General features: G+C 39.3%; 1 protein-coding gene and 1 pseudogene across 5 annotated transcripts; one reads left to right on the top strand and one right to left on the bottom strand.

The window, feature by feature from the left end:
- Window positions 1-276: 276 nt before the first annotated feature.
- Window positions 277-6,235, bottom strand: SRSF7 (serine and arginine rich splicing factor 7). Of its 4 annotated transcripts, none has more exons than XM_045809038.2 (8): window positions 6,071-6,235; window positions 4,865-5,045; window positions 4,417-4,593; window positions 3,470-3,544; window positions 3,276-3,386; window positions 1,758-1,811; window positions 1,189-1,224; window positions 277-572 (listed from the first exon to the last, which is right to left on the bottom strand). In XM_045809038.2, the coding sequence occupies exons 1-8, from the start codon at window positions 6,096-6,098 to the stop codon at window positions 518-520; spliced, it is 717 nt and encodes a 238-aa protein (XP_045664994.1). In that variant the 5' UTR covers window positions 6,099-6,235; the 3' UTR covers window positions 277-517. The 4 variants fall into 4 exon arrangements, with proteins under 4 accessions (XP_045664994.1, XP_045664995.1, XP_045664996.1 ...); XM_045809039.2 differs by having other exon boundaries at window positions 3,285-3,386; XM_045809040.2 differs by lacking the exon at window positions 1,189-1,224.
- A 194-nt stretch (window positions 6,236-6,429) lies between these two features.
- On the top strand, window positions 6,430-21,942 carry LOC123799814 (tetratricopeptide repeat protein 39B pseudogene; annotated as a pseudogene). The gene is made up of 2 exons (XR_015725281.1): window positions 6,430-6,661; window positions 18,160-21,942. The product of XR_015725281.1 is annotated as a tetratricopeptide repeat protein 39B pseudogene (transcript).
- The last annotated feature ends 258 nt before the right edge of the window (window positions 21,943-22,200 follow it).

The following is a 22,200-nucleotide window of genomic DNA, read 5'->3' as shown; positions in this document are numbered from 1 at the left end:
CATCAGAGCTTGTTACCTAATAACACCAACTCCCACAGATTAAAGTAGGGACTTGTCAGATACACTTATGCTATTAAAGGGACTTGAGTTCTTATCTCACCCAAAGCTCTAAGGATAAAAAATAATTTTCAAAGTGTATGTATACTACAGCTAATGAGGTTCATGACTCAAACACCATTAAACTTTGAAATGTAAGTCTGTATGAATATGGTTAATATCAAGGTTTACCCCTGAAGCTTAACAAACTGAGTATTAATATTGAACACAAATCAAAAATCTAGTTAGAAACATTTTATTTAAATGTGCCAAATAAAAACCCACATTTTCAGACCATAGGATGTTAATACATTCAACAAAAATTTATATTATCTTACTGCTGTGAATTTACAGAGTAATAATCCAGATCCATTTTGATTAGATGGTTGAAATACCCTTCCTAGGTTACACTTTGACACCACAAATCCCTTATAATAATGTAAACAAAATAACTTTTCCCTAAAAGGTGAACTTGAGAACTTCAGTCCACTCTTTCAGGACTTGCACTTCTTCGCGGACTTCCTGATGGGGAACGACTAAAAAGAAAAACATTAAGTTCGGCACTGATTAGTATTTACTGAAATTTACTCTTCTCATGTACATGTCAGGGCAAAACTCAATTTCCATAAACTCAAAGGTGGCCAAAGGTACTATTTAGCAGAAATCAAAGATTTACATACAAATCCTTTGTCCCTGCTTAAGATTGGATTTAATTGCCTCCTTGCTACAACTGCAAGACAACTATTTAAATTCTGAGAGGTTTTGATCATTAGGTATCAACTAATAAGCAAGATAATGCTTTAGCTGTAAGATCTCAACCTAAACATTTTTCCTTCATGTGGGTACTTCATTTACCGACTGTCCCACGTGGAGGAAAAAGCAGGTTTCTTAACATGAAATTATACAGTTAAAGGTTCACCGCACTAAACATCTTAATAATCATCCTAACATTTTATGACTAAACATCCACCAAAAATATAAGCTAATGTTGAAGCGGGAAAAGCAATCACCTAAGAAACTTAGTATCTAGTAATATATATAGCACCAATTCTCCAAAGAGCTCAAAGCCTGCAAAAGTAAGCAGTAAGCAAAACAAATTCTGCAGAGGCCACACTTGACAGTTAAGATTTGGCAACAAATTATTTAGCTTACCTTCTTTTTGGAGATGGAGATCTGGACTTTGATCGGCTGTCAAAACATGAGAAATTCTATTAAGAAAAAGTACTAACCAATCCCTTTCTTATAATCACAGTATCATGAAATGAACCCCCAAGTTGCCCTGAGCTTAAAATTAAAAGGTCAGGCCACAGTTAAACTGAAAAAGAGCCTACCAGTTTTTGCAAACAAAAGCCAATCTTCCAACAACTGTTCATAAAATGAGTCAACTGCTTCACTGTATCACAATCTTTACACTCTGCTTTAAGCACAATTCTCTCAGAATGCTTCTCCATGCGCCCATCAGTTCTAACAAGGCCTCTTCATATAACCCCAAAGTCAGAAACTGCTTTTTCACCATAGCTTGACATTTCCTTGTCCAGGAAGTCAGCCACAAAAAGCCACATATAAATTAAGTTCTAGAAGTTTGGTTTACTAATGAGGTACTGTGTTCCACTAACACCTTGGCTTAAAGTTAACACTTGAAATTTAAATTCAAAACACTTTGAACTCTTTGGATATTGGTGCCATATACTAGAAGAGCATTAATCAGATTTTTACCCTACCTGCTTCTTGGTCGTGAAAGAGACCTGGATCTTGATCTTGATCTCGACCGTGATCTTAATAAAAAGAAAAACAATTATACCAATTAGTTCACAGAATAATCTCTTTCAACACCTACTGAGCACTTTATTAGGTAAACTAAGAACAGAGAAACGAAAATTAAGCAAGACACAGGGCGCTTGGCTGACTCAGTGGGTAGAGTGTGCAACTCTTGATCTCAGTGGTTAGGAGTTAGAGCCCATGCTGGGTGTAAAGGTTACTTTAAAAAAATTTTTTTAATGAAGTATTAAAAAAAAAAAAACTAGCAAAACACAACTCTTTCCTTGTATCGGCCTAAGACTGGACAAATTATACTTTTAATAAGCTCTGATATCAAAATAAAGAACCACCGCGTCAATTGTTTGGTTCTATCATCTCAATGAGCTGGGCTGATAGTCAAACTTCCTGTACAGAGGTATGACATTCTTAAAGAGTATAGTATCCAAAACAAATAAAAAAATGTTTTTAAGACTGGTATGGTTTGGTTTAATTTTATCTTAGAAGAATCAAACCAACATCACACAGATCCCTAAACGGATATTTCCATTCTTCTGGTGGTAAGTGCAGTATCAAGTCACAACTGGGTCTTAGAACTTTATTATTCTTGTATCAACAAGCTTTCATGCTCAAGACTATTGATTTGTCATCCAAGCTAAATTTGGCTCTAAAATACATACGTTTGGGGGGTCCTGTAGTCAAATAAAATGCATTTATCTAGAGTGTCAGAGCTTCCTCAACTGGACTGCAAATTTTAGAATCCCTGCGTTTGAAGATTTTGTACTATTATTTAACAGTAGTTAACTCCCAGTGGCATTCCCTACTAGTGACTCAACTGTAATACTGTCAACTTCTCATTTTCCAGAATCTTACCCATTTCTACCACATTTAAAGGACTTCTAACAAAGGGAGTAAAAACAACTAAGGTTCTTAACTTCTTACGTTTCAGTATAAGTCTCAGGTTAAAAACAGGCCACATTTACCCACATGTATACAACTACTACTCTAAACAACTTTCTATGATCTCAAATTCACCTCCCATCATTCCAAGAAGGAGAAGCTTTTCTTCCAACTTGCTTCTAAGTCTCCTCCTTGTTCTAAGCGGCCTCCTTATGAGATCAAGCAACTATCATCTTTTAGAGGTAGCATCATTTACCTAGACAGACATAATATTGCTCTAGAGTTCAGCAACGTGTCTACCCACAGTGTTCACTAGAATGACTTGAGGATTTGTGCTTTGGACCATCCTCTACCACGACCTCTCAAACAACCCTTTAAAAATCTTTGATTGGGCTTTTCTTTAACTGTACAATTAAGTAATATCCATTTACAGGTCATGTATAAATTCAACTTTTAGGTCTCAAAATATTTTCTGAAGCAATCCATTTCAATTATGTCTTTAAGACATTCATTAATTGTCTTAAAGTGCAGTCATTAAGACGTGACAATCCAAATACAAATAAGGGAAAAAAAGTGTTACATACTGGAAATACCTCGATCCTTTTATAGAACCAGACCTAGATCGTCTGAGTGAAGCTGATCTTGATCTACGAAGAGACACAGATCTTGATCGTCGTGGAGATGCTGATCTTGACCTAAAAAATAAATCAAAGTTTATGTCTTATGTCCAATTAAAGTTTACCACTTGTTAAAACTTAAATTAAGTAGTATTTCTCACCTCCTTCCCCTGCTCCTGCTCCGTGAGCGAGAGTATCGCCTACCTCTGGATCTCGAATGTGATCTAGACCGTGACCTATTTTTTAAGTTAGAAAAAAACAAAATGTTAGATGGTAACTCGTTTTTAGAGTTTGTGTGCCTCTGCTGAAATCGAATCTCAAAACTATTTAAATTTAGTATCTCATTTGGAAACAAACTCTGGGCCTATTAGCTTTTTTTTTTTTTTTTTTTTTTTACTACCTAAAAAAAGATTTGTTAAAAGTTGAATTACATCTTAGAATTACATTAATATAAAACACCATAATGTGTATTTAAAATAAACCTTGCAAGTTTGCAGGTCGACCCTCTTTGGCCCATGGTCTAGTAGATCTAGACGATCTAGAAGTATCTATAGCCGATCGCTGCATCTAGATGTTTTCTTCAATCTAACGACGATCAAACTGACAGCCAAATGAGCCAGGTGAGGCTTGATTGACGCAAGAAGATTTTTCTAGTTGGGAATGTGGTCAATCTGGTGTTCCTCTTTCTAAACCGGAGGGGGCCCCAATTGTAAGCCAAATTTACTGTTACGGCGATCACCGTCTCAAATTTTCTGCCCTTTAAAGAATAAGGTGAAGCTAGGTGTAGATGACTCGAGGGGATCTGGCCTCTTATGCTGATCACCTCAAGGTCTAGGAGGATCTTAATTGTCGGATTTGCAAGGCGCCTCAGCATGATATCATAAGGCTCGTGACATTCTGAATCAAGGCGACTGACTCAAACGAAGAAACCTGAAAGGTTTTGACCAGGTTGATTATTAATATATTAACATTTGTTTAATTAAACAAAAATTGTAAAATACACCTGTACAATTAACATTCAAGTTTATAGAAAAATACTAGTATCTGCCTTGCTAATAAAAAAATTACTTGATTAACTAGTATACCAACCATTCATTAAAATAGATACCTGCTTCGCCGCCGGCGGCTATAACGATGACAATCATAAGCATAATGTCCCTTTTCGCCACATTCATAGCATCTATCATTGGGATCAAAGGGACGTCGGGCAGGTGGTCTATCAAAACGAGATCTCCGAGGCATGCCTGTTGATAATTCAACTCTCACTCGGGAACCACAAATCACCCTATAAAAGAAAATCAACAAAATTCTAATGCTAAAAGAATACACCACTTCTAGATTTAGAACTTTCCAACCACTCTTCCCTCACAAACTTCAGCTATCTTTATAAACCCTTCCAACTCCACATTTGCACCCCCTTCATATCTTAAATATATAGAATTAAGTTAGCTGCTTGTCTCCTCCAGACTACAGAATCCAACCTTATTACCTACCTCACTACCCAGCTCACAGGGATATTTTAATAAACGTCAATTTCATAACCAACATCTACTTACTTCCCATCCAGGCCTCGCACTGCATCTTCTGCATCTCTAGGATCTTCAAATTCCACAAAGGCAAATCCTGGAGGATTTCTCGCAATCCACACAGTTCTTAAGGGACCATAATAACTGAAAGCCCTTTCTAACTCTCCTTTGCCGGCACCGGTTCCCAGATTACCAACATACACCTTGGTTTCTGTTTAAAAACGCAAATAGAATAATGCATGTTATGCAATATTTTGCCTAAGTTTCAGTGAATTCTGTATCCCAAACGGGCCATCCGTAAGATTGTGCAAAGCACGTTTAATGCGTTTATCAAAGATTTAATTTAGCCTTAAAACCAGCAAAGCCCATTCATTTTGAAAAGCTAGGCGTATGACAAAGATCTTTACATTCTAATAGGGAAACGACCTCCAAAACAGAAGCACAGACACGTGGTAGGATATTCCGAGGCGTGGGGCGGGCCCCGCCCCGGCCCCGCCCCCGAGTCCCGGCAGCCCCGGGCTCGCGGGGAGCGCGCGGGCCGGCAGCGTCGGCGGCGGGCGGGACCCGGCAGGGGCCGGACCGGGAGAACGGGGCTGCGCCGGCTCTCGTCCTCCGCGGCAACCGCCCCAGGCGCTGGCTCGCCCAGACTCCAGCTCCCCGCCCCAGAGCCATAAACCGCGCTCGAAAAAGCTAAAAGAGAAAAGAAACCAGCCGCCAGACGAAAAGATTATGTCTCCATTCCCACTCCTCAGTTCGACCGATTGTCTGACGAGAATGCGCAGCTCGAAGCTGCCACACTTTTGTTCAGTCTCAAATTCACCCGGATTCTACGGCTGCGACCAGATCTGTCTGCTAAAGTGGCGGGAAAGCGCCAAGGAAATGCGCCACCATGGTCGTCAATGTGCGCAAAATGGCAGCCGAGAGCGGGGGGGTGGGGGGGCAGGCGGGCGGCTCGAAGAAGGGCAACAGGGAAACAGTGATCGTGGGCCTGCCTTGGGCTGTGGCGGGAGACGAAATCGCCCAAGAATGAATACAGAACCCACCACAGACCTGCACCCGCCACCCCCCGGCTGCCTTCGATACCCCGCCCCCGCGGCCTCAGGCTTCGTATGGTGTGCGCCGAAGCCGCCATTACGCACGCGGAATAACCGTCTCCCAACCGCCGCGCCAACCCCACGGCCTCGCAATACTCACTACATCCACAGCAACGTCCCTTACCGGGCCCCGGCCTCTTACCTCCTCCATACCGCCCGTAACGCGACATGATGACTGGCCCGCGAGCTCGGCGTTCTCAGCTCGCAGTGCCCAGGGAGCGTGTAATACAAAAGCTGCAAAACCCTGTCTGTGGCCAACGGTCCCGACGGCACTACAAGGAAGAGTCTGGGTTCGCGTTTATATATGCGGCGGCTGCGTCTCCCTGCGCATGCGTCATTTCGACGTTCTGCGCGGCACAAAGGAGCTGGGCGGAAACAGTGGAGAAGCGGCGCGGAGGGAACTGAAAAGGCTAGACACTGGGAACGGGCGGAGGAATACGTTTCCATGGGAACGCTAGACCTCGCCTGTAAACCCGTGGACTTCCCCGCGGTGTCCCGCCCCCTCCCTTCCCCCCTTTCCTGTACCCTCCTCATTTTCCTCCCCTTCTCCCTCCCCCTCTTTTATTTCCCCCAATCTAGGGACCTTCAGCTCTAGTAATCTTACTACAGGTACATTAGACCAGCCTTATGAAAGGCTGTAAAATTTAACCGCTGATGTTGCTGCTGCCGCCGCCTTTCTGCTGGGGGACCTGGCCTAGACTGCTACTCAGTCAACCTTTGGGGCTCATCAGAGGTAATCGGGAGTTTGGCCAGGGTGAGAACTCCACGAACCCCGCCGTTCTGAGTAGTGGTCACTGCACCCTGGGCCTCAAAAGGACTGACGCCCACAGGGACGGCACGACCCTCCAGCCCCTTCAGAACCAATTTTCACCAAAACCGTACGAGTTCTTGGGAGTCTGGAGGACAAAGGAATAGAGTTTTATTTCGTTTTCCGGTTATAATGAAATTATGCAAAAACCCTAAGTCCTTAAAGCCTTCTAGCTAGTGGCAATTATGAAATTATTTGCATTTGAAGCACAGAGTTATTTACTTGTGCTTCCTTTCTAGTGCTTTCTGCTTTGTATTGTAGTAACACATTTCATCCACTAATACTCATATCCTGAAGACTGGGACTTTAAGTTGTCTTTGAGTAATGGCCTTGCTGCTCAGGCACTCTCTATATAAAATAAATGTAAACCTTTTCTTTAGATAGAATCGCTTAAAATTCAGTTTTGATTTTATTTTTTATTTTTGTTAAGTATAGTTGACAATGTTATAATAGTTTCACATGTACAACGTAGTCTTTCAATAATTCTTTACATTACTGGATGTTCACCATAAATGTAGTCACCATCTGTCACCCATACAACATTATTACAATATTATTGACTATATTTCCTATGCTGTACTTTTCGGTTTTGATTTTATACAATGTATTTGCCAAACACCAAGTCTACAAATACAGATTTAACTTCTTTTTCACCAGCCACAAAAAAAAAAAAAAGACATTACACCATAAATACTTGGAATATATGAGTTGGAATTGTTGCACATGAAAGATGAAATCCTTAGATATTTGTATCTCTATGTTTCTTTTGTGTAAATTCACGTGATGTATATAGGTGTATGATACAGAGTACAGGAGAAAGGAGACTTAGTTGATGAAAGAAGTATGAATCCTCTCTTGACAATGCTACAAATTCATACATGTTTTTTTCAGATTGATCAAATTATGGAAAGAATACACCTATTGCAAAAAAATTCTAGCAAGAAAACAGAAGTTCTATAGAATATGTTATATTTGTTCTCATTTTTTTTTAAATATTTTATTTGTCAGAGAGAGAGCACAAGCAGGGGAGCCACAGGCAGAGGGAGAAGCAGGCTTCTCGCTGAGCAAGGAGCCACAGGCCGGACTTGATTCCAAGACCCAGGGATCATGACTTGAGCTGAATGCAGACACAACCCACTGAGCCACCCAGGCATCCCCGTTCTCCTTTAGTTTTATTGATTTTTGTTTTCCACTTAACTGGGTTCTTCTCAAAGGATTAAATGATAAAGATCTTTTTATATACTTGCTGGAAGACAGAATATCAATTCTGTAAAGGCTCACTAATTTGACTTTCTTCTATTAAGAATTTACGGGGGCACCTGGGTGGCTTGGTCTATTAAGCATCCAACTCTTGATTTTGCCTCAGGTCATGATCCCAGAGTTGTGAGATCAAGCCCCACCTCAGCCTCCACGCTGGGTGAGAAGCCTGCTTAAGATCCTCTCTCTCCCTCTGCCCCTCCCCTCCCTCTCAAAAAAAAAAAAAAAAAAAAAGAACTTATGAAAAGTGCTGTTGCACAAAGCATAGGTAACTTATTGAAAGATAGTACTTAGTATACTATTAGGCCTCAATAAATGTTTTTTGTCTCTGAATGCAAAGTCTTTTGTACCAAAGAGAATTTTGAAGGATATAATACTGTAAAAAATAGGAAAAGAAGCAGTTTTCCAACTTGTAACAAACTGCTTTCAAGCACAGCAAAGGAAAAGGGGTAAATTCTGACTGGCTTGTCTACCTCTCTAGAGACAGGGGCTTTGATAAGCTAATTACAGGTGATTTATCTCTATTAGAGGAGGGACAATTCTAGGCTGGGCTTTGCTATCCTAGGTACCATGAAAAAACAATAGTTCCACATAGTATTTCCATACTCTATTGTACTGAACACTTTTTCTCTAAGAACACATAACCAATTCTTTTCACTAAATGTCAGTCCAAATCAGGGAGATATTACTGTACAGAGTACTTTTATTCCCACTGATTCTTTTGAAATCATTTTCAGCCACATAACTTTCTGCCTCTAGCACTGTGAGTTACATTAAGATCATGTTCCAGGATTCAACCGGAATATAAAAGCTCCTTAATTCAACAAATATTCTAAGAATTCCTAATATGAAATGTTAAGTAATTCTTAATATATTACTCTTGTTAAATATTGATTATGTTATTAGTTTAGGAGAGGGTGGGTTAATCCTTAATCCTTTTACAGCAGCTTTCAAAATTTATCTGCATTTTCTAGATTCAGTTTTTCCAGAGAAGCATTAAAGAAAAAGTTCACTCTTTCTCTTATTTTCTTCTCCATTTTAGTTTCAGTTTTAAATCATTGTCACTATTTTAGCTTGTATGTGAAAACCTTAAAACAAAAACAAATTTAGACCTTTTGTACATGTATCTATTTTTAATGTAAATAGTCTTTTAATATGTATTTATGTTATGTGCTGTATATATATGTACTGTGGATCCATCCAAACAGCTATATTCAACTACAACTTTGCTTTTTTTTTCCCCCAACATTTCATAATCTTCAATTCCCTCTAGAATGCTCTTACAAAATTCTAGGAAGGAAAAATTCTCAGAATCATGTTTATAATTCTTTCATATTGTATAAAGAAATTAACTTTCCATTAGCCAAGTACTGGACCATGATCAGTACTGAAGTATGGAGATGGGGATGGGAGAGGAGCAGTTAAAGAATGCCAGTGCCTTACTGGAGGAGATAATGCTAAGTGAAATAAGTCAAGCAGAGAAAGACAACTATCGTATGATTTCTCTCATCTATGGAACATAAGAACTAGGATGATCAGTAGGGGAATAAAGGGATAAAGAAAGGGGGGGTAATCAGAAGGGGGAATGAAACATGAGAGACTATGGACTCTGAGAAACAAACTGAGGGCCTCAGAGGGGAGGGGGGTGGGGGAATGGGATAGACCGGTGATGGGTAGTAAGGAGGGCACGTATTGCATGGTGCACTGGGTGTTATACGCAACTAATGAATCATCGAGCCTTACATCGGAAACCGGGGATGTACTGTATGGTGACTAACATAATATAATAAAAATCCTTATAAAAAAAAAAAAAGAATGCCAGTGCCTTAACCAACCTCAAAGAGTGAAACTAGGAAGAGTGAAAATGTGATGCAAGAGTGATCCACGGATACAAATATTACCTAAATGGGTGGTTGAGGAGTATAAGACAATCTAGGAAGAAGTAGGCCTTCTGAGGAATGCCTGATTGTATTAAAAACTGTGAAACTGCAAAACCATCAAACCCAGTTCAATTATGTTGTTCCTTATCTAAAGAAAGAATATTAATGAAAGGGACTTGGTAAGCTTGTCTTAACTAGAGAGAGCTAGACTGGCTTGGACAGAGTTTAGCAGTTCATTCAGCACTACCTTAGGAGACAACCTATGTTATTAGCCAGCCCTCAGGTGTACTTAAAGATTACTGCTCAAGACCATTGACTTCTCTTATTTGATGTTTTGATACTGATCTTTTAATCCCTGGAAATGAATATTCTCTACTGTAAATTAATAAAAATGATTTTTGTTCATGAATTCTTTCCTTAAAACAGGTGGTATATACTTTTAGGAAGGTATAGTATAGTATAGTATAGTATAGTATGGTATAGTATAATGATTACGGTGGGTAGGTATAGTACGGTGATTAAGAGCATAAGCTCATAGAGTGTGACAGTTGGGTTTAAAGCTTGGCTCCACTATTTAATAGCTGCCTACCATTGACCAAGCTGTTACTCTCCTGGTACTTCAGCTTCCTCACCTGCAAAATGGGGTTTGATAGTAGTACCCATCTCAAAGAGTTGTTGTTAGGCTTAGATGAGGTAAATCAAGCAATTAACATTGCCCAGCGTCTAGCACATACTGAGTGCTCAATAAATGTTAGCTGTTAGGAGGATGAAGAGGAGCGGGAGTAGCAGTGGTTTTACTAACCTTTGTCAGTTGCTAAAAATTTGATATGACCTGGGTACATTGAAAAAAATGAAGTTTTGTTTCTGCAAAGCTGGGGACTAGACCCTGAAACACAGTGACCAGCCTTAAGTGGCCACTCCCAAGACATCTTTGTCTCTTCACTCACTGACTTCTAAGTGAAATTGGCACTTTTCTTCTTTGACCCTATCTACACAAAAACAATCTGACACTTATAAAAAGCAACAAGGCAGAAAAAGAAATCTTCTTCATGAAAAGTGAATCTACAGGAATCCCAAAATTAAATGCTGAAACCTTCTTAAAGGTTCTATGCAAAGGCATCTGCCTATGAAATGGAGAGATACATGTTCATGAGCAATGGGGAAGTTGTTGCTTTTTATTACAAAGCTAAGTCTTTGAAGCTAATTTTTTTGGGGGGGGAGAGGGAGGGGTAGAGGGTGAGGAAGAGAGAGAATCTTAAGCAGGCTCCATGCCCAGCTTGGAGCCCAGCTTGGGGCTTGATCTCATGACCCTGAGATCCAATAACCTGAGCTAAAATTGCATCAGACACCTAACCGACTGAGCCACCCAGGTGTCCCTTTGAAGCTAATATCTATGAGATTAAGTATACCTTTTTTAAAAAAGCAAATAGAAAACCTATTCCCAAGCCAATGACAAATAGATATATCAGCTCGTGCTCTCTCTCTCAAATAAATAAAATCTTTTTTTAAAAAAGAAAGAAGTGATTGGAAACACATAGATAAATGAGGAAATATATTAAATCATTAGTTTAACTACCTCATTTTTCAAATGAGACTAAGCCCTAGAATTGTAACATGGTGATGCAGTGGTACCCAAATCTTGCCACAAGGACTATCAGAACGTTGATAAAAAAATATCTACAATTCCAGAAAAATAGGAACTATTGCCAACCACTCCTTCTTGGGAAGAACCATCTTTTATTCTGTGAATATGTCTTATTTTTTAAAATGTTCCCCCCTTTTTAAAATTAATTTATTCATTTGAGAGTCAGAGAGACAGCATAAGCAAGGGGAGAGGCAGAGGGAGAGGGAGAAGCAGACTTCCGGTTGAGCTGGGAGCCCAATATGGGGCTCAATCCCAGGACCTGGAGATCATGACCTGAGCCGAAGGTAGATACTTAACTGTCTGAGCCACCTAGCCCCCCCCCCCTTTTAATGAAAGGATGCTAAGAGTAATTTTTTTTTAAAAATCTTATGTTTTCTTTTTCTTCCTTTGTTTATTTTCAGTAATCTCTACACCCAACATGGGGCTCGAACTCACAACCCTGAGATCAAGAGTCAGCATGCTCCTCTGACCGAGCCAGGCTGGCACTCCTCTTCATGTTTTCTTGAGAGGAAAAAGTTCGTGCCCTCCACCCCCCAGTATTTTTCAGATCTACCTTGTTCCCAAAATCCAAGAGTCTGGAATCTCTATCTAAGAACAAAGTATGACAGGGTTCCTGGCTGGCTCAGTCGGTAGAGCATGTGACTCATGTGACTTGATCTCAGGGTCTTGACTTCAAGCCCCACCTTGGGCATAGAGCTTACTTTAAAAAAAAGAAAATGACTTCACCCAGTAAAAAATAGAAAAAAACCAACAACAACAACAACAACAACACAGAAACAGACAAGAAGAACCACAAAGAAAAAAAAATGTCTATCCTTACTAAAAATGCAAATTAATACAACATGCTATTTTTGTCAGGAGTGCAGTGAAATTGGCACTTATACACACTAATGGGAACGTGAAATGATACCATATTTGAGGGTCAATTTAGCAATATGTTGTTTCCTTCTTTAATGAAGCACGTTTATAGCCTATACACCCCCCCACACACAAACTTCAGAATATATAAAATTTAATTCTTTCAAAATATCCTTTAACTTTTTACTAATTCAGATATAACATTTATAATTAGTATATGATTTTTTAATTTTTAAAAAAATTTTAACTAGGCTTCATGCCCAGTGTGGGGCTTGTACTCATGACCCTAGGATTAAGAGTCACTGCTCTACCGACTGAGCCAGCCAGGCACCCCAATTAGTATATAATTTTGAGATAGTACTGAGTATGGTCACCTGTGTGTTCTTTGGAAAAACAGTCCCCAGCAATTTGCACCTCATTGGTATGTAGTATGATTCCCCACAGTCCGTGATCACTGTCTCAACCCATGTTTACAGCCATATTCCAGCATGAATATGGTGAACTGGAAAAAGTATTGAGTTGGGAAGTCAGGCAACATATTTCTCATCTTTATTATTAACTAATCATATTATCTTAGATGTTTACAAACTTTCTAGACCTCATTTTTCTCTCATCTCAAAAGAGGGCTCTAGCCCCCAATTAACTTACTAAATGTTAGTATTCACTGAGTATTTACTATGTGCCAGACACTATACTAAGTATTTTACATAGGTTAACTCTTTTTTTTTTCACTTTACAAATAAAACCAAACGGCTCATTTTTGAACAAACCTCTCCCCGTTTCCTTATGCCATTATCCTTATAATATTAATATTCCTCGATTGTTCCTATGAACAGCCCAACCTATGAAAGTCCTCCTCATACTTAAAAGCTTAGCTTAAATGTATCTCTTCAAGAATCAGAGAAATTAAATTATTTGCCCAAGGCCATCCAGCTACCTCTTTGATGAATACAGTCTGAGTTAATGAAAAGAGCAAGGACCTGGGACTTACAGAACTTCAAATTGAATCCTGTCTCTACAATTTACTACTCGGTTTTAGAAAAACCACTTAAATGTTTAAGACATTTGTTGTCTCATTTGTATTCATCCATGTATTACATGTTCAAGCATACTTTGAAAAGTGATTCAAAGTTAATAATCATAATCCAATTCAAAATTTTGAGTTACTTTGGACAGCAGTGTTGTATGTTCTTCTGTACTTAGCTCAAGTATTCCACTGGGTTATATGGATAAGATTATTAATTATACAGGGGCGCCTGGGTGTCTCAGTCAGTTAAGCATCTGCCTTCGGCTCAGGTCATGATCTCGGGGTCCTGGGGTTGGGCCCCATGTTGGGCTCCCTGCTCAGTGGGGAGCCTGCTTCTCCCTCTGCCTCTGTGTGCTCTCTCTCTAAAATAAATAAATAAAATCTTTTTAAAAAGATTATTAATTATCCATGTAATATTAAATTGAGAATGTAAAAACTTTCTTAAATTATAAAAATAATTTACTTTTGCTGTAGAAAATGGAAAATATAGGAAAGCAGAATGAAAAAAACCAATAATCCTACATGGTTTAGCTTTCCCAGTAAAATATTTGTCTTGTTCACTGCTGTAGACCAAGCATCTTAGAACGGTGCCAGGTACAAAGTAGATGTTCAATAAATAATTGCCAAATGACTTATTTTATTTTATTTTATTTTTTTAAAGATTTTATTTACTTATTTGACAGAGAGAGAGAGAGCACAAGCAGGGGGAGAGGCAGAGGGAGAAGCAGGCTTCCCGCTGAGCAGGGACCCTGACATGGGGCTCAATCCCAGGACCCTAGAATCATGACCTGAGCCAAAGGCAGATGTTTAACCAACTGAGCCACCCAGGCGCCCACAAATGACTTCTTTTAAAAAAAGAAGTTTGGGGCGCCTGCCTGGCTCCGTCAGAAAAGCATGTGACTCCTGATCTTGAGATTGTGAGTTTGAGCCCCACGTTGGGTGTAGAGATTAATAAATTTTAAAAAATTAAATAAGATTAAATAAATAAATAAATAAATAAACAAATACGTTAGCTCATGCCGTACTGACGACTATTGACTATGACTGTGAGCTCTGCAGTCCAACCACTTGGGTTTGAATCCTATTCTCCCTACACACACCAACTATGATTTTGGGCAAGTCATTCAACTTCACTTGGACTCAATTTCCCCATACATAAAAGAGAAATGACAATAACACCTGCCTCATCCAGTTATGAGAATTACATAAGCCTGCAGAAGTTAGACTTTTTATTCCTGATTATAACTAACATGTTGAGGGGTGCCTGGATGGCTCCCCCTGCTTATTCTCTCTCTCTTTCTCTGTCAAATAAATAAATAAAATCTTAAAAAAAAAAAGTAACATGTTGACTGTGGAAATTATAATAGCACAAATACCAGGCTGTGAATTTTGTGAGGGCAGGGTCCAAATCGATCTCATTAACTATGGTATGCCTAGTTCCTAGCATAGTCCTTATCATATAGTAGGCGCTCAAAATTTACTAAATGTTGTTAAATAAAGAATATAAATGTTATCCATAATCCATAAATAATTACACCATAAACAATCTCCCAGGTCATTAAATATTCTACAACATTATAATGTTTGCAATAGTATTCCATTTCATCACTATCCACTGTTGTAAGAAATTTAATTATTTTCATTTTCTGTATTATAAATAATGCTGAAGTATATATACCTTCTACAGATATTTATGTATATCCCCGATTATTTCCTTAGAATAATTCTGTAAGTGAAATTACTGGGGAAAGAGTGTAAAAAAAAAAATGTAAAAGCTGGGCACCTGGGTAGCTCAGTCAGTTAAGTGACTGATTTTTGATTTCAGGGTTGTGAGATCAAGCCTCATGACAAGCCCCACAGGCCAGCCCCCATCAGGCTTCATGCTCAGTGGGGAGTTGGCTTTAGGATTCTCACCCTTTCCCTCTCCCCCCACCCTAAAATGAATAAATTAAAAAAATGTGAAAGCTTTTAAAACATGTTGCCAAATAGCTCTCCAAAATGGCTGCAGACACTTAGACACCCCGCACCAAGTCCACAAAGGCACTTGGTTTTCTGAACCTTCATTAACACTGGATGAATTTTTTTAATCTGCCAAATTTCATTTTTAAGATGAATATATTATTTTTTTAATTTGCATTTTGTTATTTACAATGAGATTCAACATTATGCTTACTGGCAATGCATTCATGTCCTTTGTTAACTTTTCTGTCAGGGTGTTTTTCTAGCTTAGTGATTCTTAGCATCTCTTACTATATTAAGGACATTGATTCTTTGTAGTATTCACTGTTATATTTTTCTGAGTCTCATAGTTTTAACAGTTAAATGATTACTTCATCTTGAATTTATCTTAGTATATGTAAATTGAAAACTGTTATGGCCATGTAATAAATGCTAATTTAGTTTAATGACTAAGTGCCAGTCATTGTACTTGGTGATGAAGATAGATATAAAAGATGCAGAAAAAAAGATAGATGTTTAAAAAATATATATATATAGCAAGTGCTGGGATAGAGGTAAGCACAAGGCATCATGGGAACACATAGGATGTTCACTTATCTTAGACTGAAAGAAGAGATCAAGAGATTCTCACATCTTCTACATCTCTTCTCAAATGTCACCTTACTGGGGAGGCCTTCCCTGACTATCCTACATAAAATAGCAAGTACCTCACACACCGTCGCTCTTGAAATTCCTTATTCTGTCTTAATCTGTCTTATTCTTCTTCATAGCGGTATATCAATTGCTGACATGTTATTTATTCATTTATTTATTGTTTCCCTCCCTATCACAACATTCCTCTCCCTGCCAGAATGGCCCTCCCCTAAGAAAACCAATTCCACGGGAGCCATGTCTTTGTTTTGTTCACTACAGTATCCCCAGCACCAAGGACAGTGCTCAGTAGATTGAAGGAGCTCAATTCAATCTGTAGTAAATGAATGACAGAAAGGAAGGCTCTTCCCTGTTAGTGCGAGGGCTTTTTCCTCATCTCATTCAAGGCTTTTCCTCCCTGCACCTGTGCTCTGTGCATCCCTCTCTTCTTCGCTGAATTGTCCTTTCTGTACCTTCAACTTCTCCCTCTCTCTTTTCCTCAAGCCCCTACTTGACTGATCTTCCCGGCTCAGTATTAGTGTTCCCTAACCCATTCTCACTAGACTGATCCTTTTTTTTTTTAAGATTATATTTTTTAAGTAATCTCTACAGCCAACGTGGGGCTTGAACTTACAACTCTGAGATCAAGAGTTGCATGCTCTACCAACCGAGCCAGCCAGGCACCCCACTAGATTGATCCTTTTAAAAGTAGACAAGCAGACAGAGGTAAAGAAGACATTTTGTATAGAACATTTTAAGCAAAAGAATGATAGAATGACTCCACCTCTATCACCAAAAGCTGTGGGACTCCTACACACAGCAGTCTGCTTCCCAAACCTCATTTAAAACAATTCGGCACGCACCTGCTATATGCCAGACTCTGGGGAGATGTGTATAGAATAATATATTGAGTATTTACTATGGATGCCAGGTACTGTCCTGACCCCTTTACATATATTAATTTACCTAATTCTCCCAACCAGTCTTTGGTAGAAGTGCTATTATTCCCTCTTTGCAGATGAAAAACAATGGCACAGTAAAGCCAAGCAAGTCTCCACAGGATTCAAACCTAAGCAGTCTAACTTCATGGTCTGTGCATTTTACCATATTATACCATTTTACCATATTATAACCTTGTTAAAGAAGAATGTCCAGGGTGATTCGGAGGACAACAGAGAGGTACCGCGTTCAGCAAGGTTGATCTGACAGGGTTTGGTCACTGATGGATATAGGAGGAGGAAAAAAGAGATCTAGTGTGGATGATGGTACCAATCATCTAAAGAGGGCATACAAGATTTGGAGGAGGAGGAGATGGCCTTAGGAGTTGATAAATAACATGCCTTTTCCTGCCTGAGTTCAGAACCAACAGGATATAGATGCAAGAGGCAGAAGGACACCAAAATATGACCTTTTTGATTAAGTTACTGTGATTTCAGATGTGATGTGCTGCCAAGTGGGCTCACTGATGCTTCACCCCTGATTAAACACTTACTCTCCTGGTCCCAGGCACAGCTAGAGAGCGGAAAACTCTTCCTGGTTTTTGGTTTCAGACTTTGAATAGGCCAATTCCAAAAGGAGGAATTCAGAAGGCACAGAGCAACACTCTTCCAGGTTCTTTTATCAGCTCCCAGCCAGAAGTGAGCCCAGAGTATTCCTCTAGCAGAAAAGTCCCCTTATGGGAATATTAAGAACAAGGACTTGGGGGGCGGGGAGTAGGGAGAGGTTGGTAAAATAATACAAATTTTCAGTTATAAGATGAATAAGGTCTGAGGATCTAATATATAACATGGCGACTGTAGTTGATAATACTGTATTGTATAATTGAAATTTTCTGAGAGTAGAAAAATGTTCTCATCCCCCCCAAACCATCATATTATATATTTTAAATAACTTACAGTTTTGTCAATTTTATCTCAATAAAACTTGGGGGGGAGGGGAAGAATAGGGAGTGTGTCAACTATATTCAAATAAAAAAAATTATTTTAAAGGGAATAAGCCTTCCCCCATCAACATTTCTGAAAATGTGAATTATTGATGAAAGAACTTTTTGTTTATAAAGGATTTACTTCACATGTTTTCTATGCATTACAAATGATTTGAACTTTTCAGAAATACCTCTTAGGTAAATAAAATTATCTTTCTCCTCCTCCCCCTTTGTCTGGAATAGGTGAGACTACCCTAATGCTGCACCCTCACTATTAGCTTGTCGGCCTCCGTCGTAACAGCGACACCTCAGGCTGTAGAAGAAGGGAGCCCAGTCGGGAGAGCAGGAGCTACCCTCATTGCGGCTGCATCACTCCCCTTCAGATATTGCCCGTCTCTAAAGTAGGGAAGCAAATATGTCATTGACTCTAAGTAAAAGAGAACACGATAAGGGGAATAACTTTACATCATTTACTCTAAGTAAGGCAGAAAGTGATGAGGACAAGTTTGAAGACGCCTATGAAGTTATCCCTGCGGCAACAACAATGAATCTAACATCTTCCCTGGAAGAATGCACAACGGGATTGTATTTATTTCTAAATAACAGATTCTCAGAGGCCATAGACCTCATTCATCCGTGGTCGAAAAACAGCATATACCATGCTCTAATTTATAATATCCTAATGGTTGTCAAGGCCATCTTGACTTTTGATCCACTGGACCTACAGATTGGAATGACTGCCACAAAGGAAGCTTTGAAAACCTGTAACAGTTTCCGAAGAAAATCTAGGATGACCAGTTTTTCTCATCTAGTGAGTAAACAGGGAATAAAGGCTATCAAAGAAGAGGAACTGCATGCAGAAGTCTGCTATGCTGAGTGTCTGATTCTGAAATCCACTGTAACATTTATACAGGATGACAGTACGTTTGGTTTTCTTAAAAGCGCAATCAACATCGGGTTAAGTTATCAAATATACAAAGACTGTCAACAAGTATTAACACAGATACCTCACAACCAGAGCAAAACCTACCGACACCTGGTTGGAGGAGTAAAATTTGGACTTGGAGCGTTCAATCTGATATTATCGCTTGTGCCACCAAAGACCCTTAAACTACTCAATATTGTTGGATATTCCGGTGATAAAGAGGTGGGCTTGGCTTTGCTTTATGAGAGTGCATCTGAATCCCATATAAATAATATCTTAAGTGTTTTGACTCTCCTCTTTTATTACAGTTATATCTATGTAGCTGTTGGTGTTGAAAAGGGTCACGATGCTGCTGTAGAGGACCTCTTCCTAATCTATCTCCAGAAATTTCCCAACTGTGTCGTACTTAAATTTTTTCATGCACGTTTTAGTATGCTGAAAGGAAATTTTGAAAATGCACAGTTAGTATTAGAGGAGTGCATTTTCATTCAAAATGAGTGGAAGCAGGTTCAGCACCTCTGTTACTGGGAACTCATGTGGTGCCACATTTTTCTGCGGAATTGGAGGCAGGCTCACCGCTATGCCGATCTACTGTATCAGCACAGCAGGTGGTCCAAAGCAATATACGTGTACAGTAAAGCTATGCTACTCGCCTTGCTTCCTTCGGATTCTGTCAGATCAGGGAGCGAGGACATAACCTCTCTCTTCTTAAAAGTGGAGAGCCTGAGAATCAAAATCCTGGGGACTTCCGTGCCAATAGAAAAGTTCGTTGCCGAGAAGGGTCAGCGCTACGGCACTACTACAGGCTGGTTCACGGCACAGCCCATTCTGGAATTCCTTTACGCCTGGAGCGGTTTCCGAGTCATGAGCAAAAAACTAGACCTTATTTCAAGCTGGCTATCAATAATTAACAGAGGACAAGACCTTTTACGAGAAAATCCAAATAAGGAGTATGGCGCAGATGACATCAGTTTGTTAAATTTACTGAAAGGTCTCTGCCTGAAACACTTGGGCAGATATTCCACAGCTGAGCATTACTTTAATCGGGTCATTCACAAGGAGAAACTGTTAAAATACGACCACTACTTGGTGCCGTACACTTACTACGAACTAGGAATTCTTCACTATCTAAAAGGAGATTATGACAGCGCCACAAAAAACCTAGACAACATAAAAAACTACAAAGACTATTCCATGGAAGCCCGACTACAGTTTAGGGTTCACATAGCTCTTGAACAAATAGCTAAAGAAAAGTGATGGTTTTGACACAAAGTGTGGTTTTGTTTATTATGAGTGAAGTATCTGCAATCGGCCAGGTAACTGACAGTTAGAAAAATCATTTCTTTGTGGAAGAAATCCAAGAAGAGGCAGCTGCTAAGAATCCGATCGGTAACAAGTAAGAAAGGAATTGGCCATTACTTTTCCCTCTTTCCTTCTCCTTACCTATAAAATGGAATGTCTTAGACTGGCAAATGGAGTGGTGCACATTCTTGAAAAAGAAAAGACAAATGATGTACAATTGAGCCTTGAACAACACGGAGATTATGGGTGCTGACCCCCACGCAGTCAAAAATCTGTGTATAACTTTTGACTCCCCCAAAACTTAACCACGAATAGCCTACCATTGACCAGAAGCCTTATCACTAACAGTCGATTAACATATATTTTGTATGTTCCATGTATTACATACTGTGTTCTTATATACAATAAAGGAAGCTAGAGAAAAAACGTCACTAAGAAAATCATAAGATACGTTTACAGGACCGTATTGTAGCAAAAAAAAAATCCACGTATAAGTGAATCTGCACAGTTCAAACCCATGTTGTTCAAAGGTCAACTGTATATTACGAAATATACTCTCTTATATGTTACGAATTTTTCAGTTATGTTAGACAACATTTTCAAAAACTCAAAAAATATTTTTTAACATCTCACTCGATAATGTATACAACTTGCAAATAAAATAGGAAAAGTAGCCATACCGGGAATCCCAGTGCCCTATAAATGTTTTTACTGTTAAAAAAAGAAAGAAAACCTTTAAGGTCTTACTGACATTTCAAAATAATGATGCACCGAACAGCACAAACTCTGAATGTTTTTCCCTCTTACATAGTAATTTTTATTTCAATTTTTTATATCAGAGAAGATATTTTCCTCCCTATTTTCCCTTTTACCTGTAGTTTATTTTACCTTTTTTACTAGGAAGCTCAACTATGGGTCTATAATTTGTCACAGGGTAGAGAAGAAAAAGCTCCCCCCCCCCTCCCCTTCACACACATACAGAGACAAACCCTTTGAAGATAATTGGAGGAAGCTGGGAGGATAGATTTACTGGGTAGGAAAAAACAGGTTAGGCTTATGGAGAGAGACTTGAGTTACTGCTGGGCCCTCCCTTAGTTACCCTCCCTAAGGTGTAAGGAGCTACAACATAATTAAACGCTGCATTTATCCAGTTGCCATTGTCAGTGGGCTAATCTGAGAGTAAATAGCAGCTGTAGGCGTGGGGTATTGCTTTACCTGCCTTGGGGGTAAAATCAGTACCTAGACCATTTAATTTCCAGACCATTAAATCTGGCTGAGTGTATCCTCCCTTGGAAAGTCACCCTTGGAAACAGACCTTGCTGGGGAAGTCTGGTTTGCTAAAACACATGAGTGAAACATTATTTTTAATGCTTTGGGCGTCTAAGCAATCAACTGGAGCACAACGAGGAGCTAGTATTTCGGATTTAAAAACGCTTACTTTGAAAAGTATGTTCCTCATTAACTAAAAATTGACTTTTAGGTGAACAACTGTGCTTCAGTTTTCCTCCATTATTTAATTAGTGCGATATCGTGGTTAAGAGGGCAGGCTCTGGTCCGGTAGCCCGGATTAGTATCCTTGCTCTGGCCCTAGGTAGCCACGTGCTCTGTGCCTCAGTGTCCCTGGCTATAAAGCAGGGTTGGGGTGCTTGGGTGGCTCAGTCATTAAGGGTCTGCCTTTGGCTCAGGGCGTGATCCCGGCGTTGTGGGATCGAGCCCCACATCAGGCTCCTCTGCTGGGAGCCTGCTTCTTCCTCTCCCACTCCCCCTGCTTGTGTTCCCTCTCTCGTTGGCTGTCTCTCTCTCTGTCAAATAAATAAATAAAATCTTTGAAAAAAAAGCAGGGTTAATAGTTCCTCTTTCCTGTTTTTTCTGTGTTAATTAATATTTGAGTTAATACACATATGCTATTCTTATTGCTACTATTACCAGTAGTACTAAGAAGAATATTGTTACTCAGTGCAGAGGATTTAAATTACTTTCTTAGAAAAAGCAAAGGTGCCTTTGTTACTGCTTTGCCAATCTGAAATTAGACCTGTTAATTTGCTTTTTCTATTCTT

Source organism: Ursus americanus, chromosome 7, assembly GCF_024610735.1.
Source record: "Ursus americanus isolate L20-20 chromosome 7, mUrsAme1.1.p, whole genome shotgun sequence".
NCBI lineage: Eukaryota > Metazoa > Chordata > Mammalia > Carnivora > Ursidae > Ursus > Ursus americanus.
This window is presented reverse-complemented; position numbering and strand designations above follow the sequence as displayed.

Excerpts from the sequence above, each read along its gene's own strand:
- SRSF7 (XM_045809038.2), bottom strand. The coding sequence starts at position 6,098 with ATGTCGCGTTACGGGCGGTATGGAGGAG. Across the intron at positions 1,812-3,275 it reads AAAGGATCGAGGTATTTCCA|ATCACGGTCGAGATCAAGAT; the intron begins GTATGTAACACT and ends CTTTTTATTAAG. Across the intron at positions 1,225-1,757 it reads CTTTCACGACCAAGAAGCAG|CCGATCAAAGTCCAGATCTC; the intron begins GTAGGGTAAAAA and ends ATGTTTTGACAG.